The 11,026-nt window shown below is 38.6% G+C and overlaps 1 protein-coding gene across 1 annotated transcript; it reads right to left on the bottom strand.

Moving 5' to 3' along the window:
- Window positions 1-229: 229 nt before the first annotated feature.
- Window positions 230-10,366, bottom strand: LOC104156167 (cAMP-dependent protein kinase type I-alpha regulatory subunit-like; the record flags this gene model as incomplete). The annotated part of the gene is made up of 9 exons (XM_009696526.1): window positions 10,302-10,366; window positions 9,193-9,371; window positions 3,587-3,760; window positions 2,854-2,945; window positions 2,588-2,649; window positions 1,993-2,039; window positions 1,195-1,353; window positions 462-522; window positions 230-367 (listed from the first exon to the last, which is right to left on the bottom strand). Coding segments are annotated over exons 2-9 (910 nt in total), but the record flags the coding sequence as incomplete, so codon positions are not given.
- Between the last annotated feature and the right edge of the window lie 660 nt (window positions 10,367-11,026).

Genomic DNA, 11,026 nt, shown 5'->3' with positions numbered 1-11,026 from the left:
GGCTGACTGGCCTGTAGTTCCCCAGGTCCTCTTTCTTATTCTTTTCGAAGACTGGAGTGATACTGGCTTTCCTCCAGCCCTCAGGCACCTCTCCTGTTCTCCATGACCTTTCAAAGATGATGGAGAGTGGCTCAGCAATAACATCTGCCAGCTCCCTCAGCACTCATGGGCGCATCCAATTGGGGCCCATGGATTTGTGGGTGTCCAGTTTGCCTAAACGATCTCTAACCCGATCCTCCTCGACCAAGGGAAAGTATTCCTTTCTCCAGGCTTCCCCTCTTATCTCCAAGGTTCTGGAATTCCTGAGGGCCTGCCTTAGCAGTAAAGACTGAAGCAATGAAGGCATTCGGTAACTCCGCCTTCTCAACTGCAATAGCCTGTAATCACAATAATGCTGCGTAACAGCTTTATTACAATATGGCAATCTATTCCACTTCAGAACAAAAAATCTTCTCACTTACCCAATATAGATACTTTACTAAGGAATTCCTCATACATCTTTCTCTTTCTCAAAGTACTCCCCTACAAAAAAAAAAACAACAAACAAGCACACAAAGTAAGTTCTCTTTCTACTTCACATTTTACATGAGGCTTCAAATAAAACTCAAGACAAAAATAAGTTTAACCAGACATATTGCATCCTCTCACAGACCCCACACCCACAAGATTAAGTGTTTTCAAATTTAATTATTGCAGTAATATTTCAGAGTTGAACAATCTTCAGAAAGTACTTTGCATTTATGGCAGCCTTGATGTTTCTTAAATGCATTCTAACTGTATAACCTTACCAAAATTCACAACACTTGCTCAAGTTAGTTACAGTTGCTGTTCACACACACTACTTACAAATAGCAAGCTAAATACAGAGCAGAATCAAAACATCTGGCAAGTTAACCAGTAGGTATTACATTTTAAGTCCAGTTTAATACTGCATTGGCATTTTATTGCTCACTAATGCAAGGTTCCCCCCTTGCCCCGTGCCTGATAAACGTATGCTGAGTGATCGGCTTTCTGATTACAAAAGAGATAGCAGGATTTTGAGTAAATAACTCCAGCAAAGGACAGGCACAGGTAGAAGGTCAGATGACCAGTATAAGTTGAGTGAACAGTAAAACCAAAAGTATAATTCCAAGTTATGCACACAGCTACTTGAGTCAATGGCATAAGCTACACATCAGCTAGAAAAATACTTGCCATCAGGATCCTTCTATAGCTATCTCTATCAATGCCCCACAACTTCACATTCGTCTTCGCTTTGACAGTTGCAGCACGTGGAGTTCCGTATATAAGGGCAAGCTCTCCAAAGCTTCCACCCTCGCCAACGCTGGTTGCCCACTCGCTGTTCACATAAACCTGAAAGGCAGTGCATGGTGGTAAGTCAAGGCCCACAGTGTCTTGTGAGCTGGTCAGAGATGACATGGAGCTCCTGCAATACCCCCTATTTCCTTTATAGTAAAGGGACATTCTCACATCTATACAGTCAGAGTTGACCATTTCAGGGTTTCATCAACACTTCACAGCCAACCCCAGTCCCAGTCACAATTTTTACTTTCATCCACAAAGGGACTCTTCTACATCACATGCAGAGAGACTACACACGCAGACTCCCGAGACCCCTTGGACAGGAAATAAAATCTCAACAAAGTCTCTGTCAGAGAAAGCTATGGATTAGCTAGACTGGAAAATAAAAAGCCTGGTCATTCTTAAAGCCTGTCCCACACCTCAGCTAGACTCCACCCTGTTCTTGTAAAGCATTAGTATTGTGCTGATGTCCAAATCATTCATTTTGAAACTCAACACAACTCAGTCTGTGCAGCCAGACTGAGCTGTTAAGGAGCAAAGAGGCTCCAAAGCAAAATATGCTTCTACAAGTAAGAATTTATTAGGAGAAAAGCTGCTAAATGAAGGATCTGTAGAAGAGACCTACACATATCAGCTTATTCTTCTGCTAGGAATGAACATATCATTAATAAAACTACCAGTAATGCTTACATCCATTTCTCCTTGATCAACAACATAGAAGTTATCACCTTCATCACCTAAAGAAGAAAGAAAAAAAAAAAAACACCACTGAATAACTGAATACACACTAAGAAGAGAGTAAAGCTATGCAAACATTCATGTTTCACAGAACTGGCATCTCTGCCAACTTCGATGTTTAGAATCTAATAAGGTTGACAGAAACAAATTTTTGCACAGCTTGCAGGGTGAAATTTCACATTTTGCTGATTTTGCACTCCTCAGTCCTGTGAAAGGGGACATCTACTGCTATGCGGGAGATCAGCAGCATTTCCAGGACTACTGGAAAGGCATACAGGATCCATAAACTGACATAACATGTTCTACAGAGCCACCAAATGACAGTATTTCCAACAGATACCATACACAATGAAACTGCATCTTCCTACAATTGCTCCACTCCTCACTTTAGTATGAGCTGTGCTTCAGGCAATGTAACCAGAAAGGGTCACTGCATCCAGACAATTATTTTATTTTCAAAAAAAACCCTCAAAAACTAGTAAGAGTACTAGGTCAGAGCCTGGTCACCATCTCCAACATATTCATCAATGTAAACATTGTCACTTGCCTTGCTGAATGACAGTCTCTCCTGCAATGTAAGTGACAGGGAACATTGCATCAAAGATGTCACTGAAGAAAAGGATACCAAAATTAGACAAATGCCTGGACAACTGCCACGCATGCATGCATTCATATATCTGTGCCTCCAACCCGTCAGTACTTTTCCTATGCCTCTGTATGGTTACACTGACTGTTGTAAAAAGGCAGTGCAACTTTGTACGTTATGACTTTTTCCGAAGTCTGCACTTTAAGATTACAAAGACTTATTCCTACCTTCGTTCATTATCATCAAGATGGGCAAACAGCACATTCTTCTCAATAGCTTTTGCCAAAGCAGCCATAGTCTTATAATCTTTTGGAATAACCTAGGATATAAATCAGAAAAAGTAACTGATTCATTTTTTCAAGAAAAATTTTGGCATTCCCCAGGGTAAATAAATTATTTAAATTGCTACAAAACACCGTTTTGAGTTTTTCCAGTTTCTTTCAAGCACTATAGATGTAAATACAAATATAGTCAACGTTTACAGCCAGTTTGTGCAGAAGGTAAATAAAATCTTTTATTATTTTATGCAACTGTAAAATCATCATTTCATGCTAAGTTTATAAGGTTTTTTTTGCAACAGGACAAGTATCAGTTCAACTTGTGTTTTCCTATGAATGGCAGCAAGCCTGCTCTGCCATTAGGTTGAATGTAATGTTGTTGCAGCTGTTGAGGAACTGGAAGCACTTTGTTTATATATATAAAATACATAAATATACATATATCTAAATATATACTACTTCAAAGGGAACAGGTCCAAGTTATGCGTAAATGATGTAATTGCATGACAGTTTATTCTAACCTCCAATTAAACAGCAGACACAGGTCTGCTTTTTACAGTTATCACAAGACTTAACAGGCTACAGGAGCTTCATGTTACTTAACACACTGGACAGAAGGTGGTCTTAGATAAACTCTCGGATTGTAGATGCAATTTGTAGCAACTTTTAAAAGTTAGAGCACCTTTCTAACATAAGATGCAGCATCCTCTTCTGTATAGACTTCTGCACTGATGGCCCCACGCCTTCTTCGACCCTTAACCACAGGGTTCATAGGAGGAGGAGGAGAGATTTCATCCTCCCGTGAGTCTGAGCGAGAACCAGACTTCTGTTGATTCAACAACTGTTTTGTTTCCTCCTAAACAGGAAGGAAGACATGTTTGTGTCACATAATCCAGTAAAGAAAAAAGCCATCATATGTCATATTCCAATTTAGTCTGCCAGTGCAAGGGAGCTTCCTGCGTACTGTTACTCCCACATTAAGGCAAACAGGAGACTACAGCAACCAAGATCAAAGGCCTTTCAAAACAGATGGTAGATATGCCTTTCATTCATAACATTAAAATAAACACCATTGTGATATGAATAAGTTACACTATAGTTTACTAAGTTAAGAAGTACAAACAAATTGATTGTACTTTCCATTAGTGTATTCAACAAGCAATAAAGACGTCCTGCAAATGCTATAGACTGTAAACCCAGCAGTTCTTTCCCTCAGCTGCGAGGTGTTAAGCCTTTTTTGATTTGAAAGACAGAAGAGCAATTCCTCAGAAATCCATGTTACATGAGAAGCTTCTGAAACAAGGTCAAGTCATAGACCAACTTGATACTCAATAACCAACAGTTATTTTAGGAGAAAGAAATATGAACGCTGCTTACAAAAGAGCTGGAGGAAGGATGCTAGAGGCCAAACAGTAGGGTTTCTTTCCACAAACCACTGACTGACCTGTCAACTCTGCACGATGTTACACATTTTCCTTACCTCCCTCAGTTACCTGTTGGGCTGTGTTTTAGTGATACTGTAGAAGACTAGCATACTTACAATAAAATAGAAGTCTATCTAACTTGACACACAGAAATTTGATTCTTCTATGTAACAGAAGATTTACCTTAACCAACTAAAATCAGATTTTAAAAAAAAAAAAAGCAAACAAACAAAAAAGCCAACCTTGGAGCCAGAGTATTTGCATCATAACAGCTCAAATGACTTTCCCAGCCTTAAGGAAACAGGGTTTTGGGACATGCCTTAAAAGAACAAGGAGTCATCTCTTCTCTGAGAGCTCACGGCATTTTTAAAAGCTGGGTTTGTCCCAGTGTCCTTGATCAAACCATCCCCTGCCCAGCTGGGCAGCTTGCTGCTTGGCTGCCACGCTCCACTCCGGAGGTGCACAGAGGCTATGTATAACAACAGCACTTTAAGGAAAGGGACATCAGATAACCATTACAGTGAGTTTACATTTTACACCTCTCAGATAGTCAAAGAGCAAGCACTGATCCACCGAATTACATTTCACTTCCTGCTTTTTGCCCATTGATTAAATAGTGCTACATTTCAACATGATGGGAGTAAAACATTTAAAACCTTGCTTCTATCTTCGATTTTAGAGAAACAAGTCTCAACTGAGATGAAGCTAAAAATAGCTTAGCGGTAGCGAGTGTTCGGTTTAACCTGCCTCTCTACAAAGTGGGCAACACCACTAACCACAGAAACATACTGTTCATTCACATAGGGCATACTTAACCCATAAAAAAAAACTTGATGCCTTTTAAATAAGTGAACACCAGCTGCTGTATTTTTCCAGTATCATATAAAGTATAAAAATACTGAGATCCTGTAACTTTCAGAGATAGAAGCACTTCAGCAGCATTTAGCAAGGGAGCTGTGTATCAAAACACTGTTCAACAAGAGACTCACCAGGGTAATGGCCCACTCGAGGAATGAGGAAACTGCACTAACAGAAAAAGTACAACTGATAACTTCTGCCTGATCTGAGATTTAACATTACTCTATCAAAAAGAAGTATGTTAAGGTAGGGCATGGACTTAGAAACAAGTTACAGGTGGGTAAGATAATACAGTAACTTAAAATATACCAGCTATTCTAAATAGTCTACATACACACGCATCAAGAGGAAGATTACCCCTGAATGAGACAAATCTCCATATATTCACATTACATATTGCAAGACAACACTGTGCTGTGGAGTAAGTGATGTGCTAAAATCTCATTGTTTTAATAGCAGTAGCTTTTCAGGTATTCATCTTTTTAAAATATACCTTTTATAATTTCTCATACTAAACTACGTATATTAGACGACCAGATCAGAGAAAAATTACACTAGGACCTGAAGAAAGAGTGGCAGTTGTTATTCTCAGTTACTTTAGAATTTAGCCACTGTTTACAAGTGAGAAAACGTATTTGTTCAGGTTTAGAAGCTCCTCAGATTAAACGCATAACGGACAAAGGCATTCATTTTGCTCTGTACTGATCGGTATAACCATTACCAGGATTTTAAAAAGGATTAGTAATCAAGTTAGCCTATTTCTTACATAGAAGTGTTGATCCTGTCTTTCAGCTGATGAAGCAGTTGAAAGTTTTCAGTGTCAGTGACCACTAACTGTAAATTTTATTTTTCCTGACAAGTAAGAAATGGTTATTAATTCCATTTAAGTTATTACAAGTGAGAAATATTAAAGTGATTAGATTTCACATACTTGTATTTAAGTCTATCAGCTACTGAAGAATATCTTCACAATTTCAGAACTATGTTTTACACTGTATAGTCTGGCATCTGGTAATCATCATTAAACCAGAAACAGTCTCGACTTCTTTTGGCTAATTAGCATTTATTTGTATCAGCTCTCCACATATTTTTTAAAAAAACAAACACTCAGAAGCTAAAAAAGCAGTGTTAAAATCTCTACGCTAAATTCACAGCTGCACAGTATATCCTTCTTAACCACCATGTTGTGCAAAAAAAAAAAAAAAGCCCTTAGGAAATAAGAAGATATTCAGGTATGTATCCGTGGAGGCAGGGCAGGTGGTGGGGAACAGGCACCGTGACTAGATGTCAATCGCACTTTATAATTCCAGCTTTCTATAAAGCCTACTATGTACATAACTGCATTACACGCAATATTTCAAGCATGCACTTATTCCAGCGGACAGCCATGTCCAATATCCAAGATTAATCTGGCAGGCTGTAATAATGATCTCTACATTAAATTTCCATAGCTCAAACTGCATCACAGAGCCAAGCACAGCACTGGACAGCTATTAGCTTTTAGTATGCATTGGTGTTACCAGACATGTTTGCACAGCAAAAAGAACAGAGGCCTTAGTACACCACAAACAGATAAAATAAAAACATTTATACAATCAATGTGTAGTAATTAGATTCACGGAACGGCTTTCATAACTCAGAAGAGGACACCTGAATTTCTATAGAAGCTACAACAATGTCAGAGGCAGAAATTTGAATGTTTCTGAACATAAATTCAAAAGCATGTTTAAGCATCTTCAACGTATTTTAATAACATGACAGGGAATCAGCTCTGTGTTTGCACACTGTGGAAGAGATGACTTGTCAGGGTAACTAGAGAGAAAATAGCAACCTTGCTTCAGTTTTAAATGGTGTTCCTTCAAAATTCAATCTTAAAAAAACCCATACTATATCTCAACCTCAATTTCATCCAGCCTAACAGATGAACATATTTAGAAAGTATATTGAAAAGTTGCTCTGCTTTATTAAAGATTTAACAGACATGACTTCGGGCAGGTGAACCAGATTCGGTTTCAAACATTTTTGCTTTACCAGAGCTAAGTACCAGGCTAGAGCTGGTTAATAATAGCACTTAGCATTTGTGCTTTCCAGACACGGCTGTCAGGGGAGTTTGCTAACGTAGCACAGGATGTTCACGGTTCTGTTACTTGATAGCTATTACAGTACCACATTACCTGGTTAAACTAAGACCAATCCATTAGACTGCATGGTGAAATTACTTAGAGAAAGCCATAGCACTCTTTAAATTCAAGAACAAAAGAAGAAAAATGCTACATTTTCACTTGTAGCTACAGCTGCACTAGTGTGCATGTATAATTCATGCCAACACAACTCCTAATAAAAAACATTGACCAAAATTCTAAGAGTAATTTAAGGGTAAAAACCATTACCTAACCAGTTTTATTTTCAGCATCCTTGTAGGCTGACCGAGTACATAGACAGCTTATTTGCACCAGAATAAAATCATCAAGAGTTATTTAACTCCAGAATATATGTGATTAAGTTCAGAGCTAGACTTGTTGTCTTGCTAAAAACAAATTAATTTTCCTTTAGTCTTAAATAACGCATGTTGACTGTAAGTCCACTACACAAAAGCATCCAAATATTCCTATTTTATATCCCTACATATGGATTGGTTTACATTTTATTCTAAGTGCAGTAATGCACTTTACTTTGTAAAGTTTTGTATACCAACACTTGTGGTGATGTTTTAACAATTCTTAATCTATCAGTACTTAGAAACCCAAGAATCCAAGGTCAGGAATGAGGCACTGTAACAGGCAGGAACAATCGATTTTTAAGAACCTGATTACTACCTGGTTTGCTGCTGGTATTCTCTCTGAAAGAGAATGTACTTGAGATGCAACTATACAAAAAAAGTCAGACATATTACAGAGTTCTTGTTCATTTAATAAGCAAAATGTTCCTCAAATACATTATGAGTTATAGGAGGTTAGTTTGCACCATTTGGTCATTTTCTAGTATCTACCTTGAACACTTCCATCATAAGACAATTTCCACTATACATATTTATGATCTCTAGTGTTAATTTCTTTCTTCTTTACATCAGCAATTAGTAACTAGCTAGAACCAAAAAAAATAAGAAAAATATATAACTCCCATATACAACAAGTGCTGAAGGCAGCACCTGCAAATGACTGCTGTAGGAGGTAACAGCTACATTATTTACTAAATGTGTGTTTCTGAATAGAGTCATTGTATCTAACCTTTCCTCTGCATCAGCCTTTAAAACCTCCCATTTTCACAGCAGCTTCTTTTCCTATCTGCTTAGATACCAATATATAAAATGAACCGTTCAAAAGAACATGAAATCACTGTTTCAAATATGAGCACCAAGATGACAAAATGCTTTCCATTCCCAAGATCCCAGAATGCTTCCATCAACGACAACAACAAAAACACCTAAGAGACCTTGAGGACAAACACAAAAGGAACAACAAAGCAAAACACGGACACTGAACTCCCAAGAGAAGGCAGAAACAGGCTTGCTCTCCTAGAGGTTTAGAACACAAATACTTCCGTTTGACTTCAGCTAGGCCTGGATAACTACCACTGGCCTATTACTTCTGTGTTGTACCCAAATTATTGTAAACCATTTGCCTCTATACAAGAAACCAAATGCCTATCTCCACTGTCCAACCAAGGTCAAACACCACAGTTATCATCTAACTACAGACACAATCACGTACACTATCTATTAGCTTCTATGAGTAAGCATTAGATTGGATTACATCTGCATCCCAGCTGGGTAAGTCTCCTTGTCAGCTTATGTTCTGCCCCATGTGCTTTGTTATGACAGAGGTGCTTTTACACCACAATCAACTGGCATAAACTACTGGAAAATAGGATTTGTTTTCCAAAAGCATCAGCTCCAATTTCAAACGGCCAATACGAACATCAGTCAAATCTGAAGGTCAGTCTCTAAATCACAAAGAGATGATGTAAATTTAGGTTGTTCCACTCTCCTCCCACTACACATTTTTACCTTCTCCAATCTTTCAAAGTATTCTCTGAGGAATCCCATGGGTCTTTCAGGTCTCACTGTGCATAACTGTACAATGCAATCCTTCAGAAGTTGCTGGATGTTGTGTTTTTGGACATAAAGTTCACATTCCCGAAGACTACGCTCCTCCTCGCTGCTGCTGCTGCTAGAAGTTGCCATTGCTGAAGATAAGAGAAAGAGAAGGTTAACTAACTAGTGGAAATGAAGATGCTGCTGCCCGATTATAGTCGGGCACGTTATGCTGCCTAAAATAAAATTATGCTGCATTATCATCTTACTGATATCACGGCATAAAACTACCTCTATCTGTAACATTAGTAACTAAGCTAAACCACGAAAGAAGAAGCTATGAACTTATTTAGCACCTGGAAAAAAATAAAAAATCTGGGTGCTCTATAGCCATAGCACAAAAGGAAAAGCATTTGATGGAGCTGGAAAAGCTTCAACAACTCAAGCCCTGTGAACACTCAAATTCAGGAAAGCTTCCACCTAAACTAATTAAATCCAGTATTTTGTAGGATTGGAGGTTCGCTTCACAGAGCTGTATTGGGTCATGGGGATGATGACCAGGAGATAGGTGGGTGGAAGCTGGGAATCTGAGAGGCCAGTATGGAAAGTATTAGGAAGTGAAACATGATAAGGTTGAAGCCAAAGCCAGTTCACCAAATGCCATGGCAGAGTCCACTAACGGAAGTTACAGAATTAGGGGTGTTACTCCTGAAAAGCTACTCTCCAGTTTAAACTGCTCCATACTTTGTAACTATCTCCGTGGATACACTGCAACCGCAAAAATATTTCTTCAACTATACATAATCAAGAGTACGTCTTTAAACACATCTATTATAATGCCAGGTTTTCAAGAGACTTTACAATTATAGTGTCAGCTGTAACACTTTCAAAAATGTTCTTAAGCGGGTTTTTCACCCCCCTTTCAGGTTATAAAGCATTTTAAAATATATTTTTACGTATATATATATAAAAAAAAAACATTTCATGTCATTTTTTTCCCATAAAGTGATTAACACTGAGACAGCTAAAGAAATAGGCGAGAACTTCTCAGGACATTTTTGATGAAATATAAAGAAAGTTACCTGGTACAGGGACAGTGGCAACAGCTTATGAATATGCAGTAAGATACGTTGATCCCAGGATCAGCTTTTGAAAGGGGAAAAAATTGATTCAGTCAAAATAATTTAGAAAAATGACAAGTCACTGAAAAGTCAAGCAGTGCAGTCATATTATGCATTTTATCCTACTGAGGCAGCAGATTGAGAACCATAGGCCACACAGGCAATATAACACTGTGCCCCCTTTGAATTCTGCTACTAGAGATTACAGGAGGACTAGAGTTAATACGAAATTGCTAACACTTCAAACAGGTTTCATTCTTGTCACGGTTAATCCCTGCATAAGTATGCACAGACAGATGTATTGTGTGTTACATAAACACCAAGCACGGACTTCAAATGGACTGAAAAAGTGCCTTAAAGCTCTCCAGTTACTTCTTTTGTTTTGACAACTCGCACAGTGAAGGTCAGTCCTAATTAACAACCCCAGAGAAACTCGGTGGCTCCATGACAGCCTACAAATTACAATCTATGGAAAAAGCATCACGCTGCTGATAGCAGACACAGGCCACAGCTGCTCATAAGAACAGCAAGACCAGCGCAGAAAATACCAAAGAAATAATGAAAACTCCACCATTTTTACACAGTATTTTTTCCTGCACATTGCAAACCCGAAGCTTTCCAGAGCGCCCTAACGCACAGCCGCACTCTGACTGCCACGAACCGCCTGGCCCTGCCCGCCCGCCCCG

This window comes from Cariama cristata, unplaced genomic scaffold (assembly GCF_000690535.1).
Source record: "Cariama cristata isolate BGI_N322 unplaced genomic scaffold, ASM69053v1 scaffold19903, whole genome shotgun sequence".
In the NCBI taxonomy this organism is placed as follows: domain Eukaryota; kingdom Metazoa; phylum Chordata; class Aves; order Cariamiformes; family Cariamidae; genus Cariama; species Cariama cristata.
This window is presented reverse-complemented; position numbering and strand designations above follow the sequence as displayed.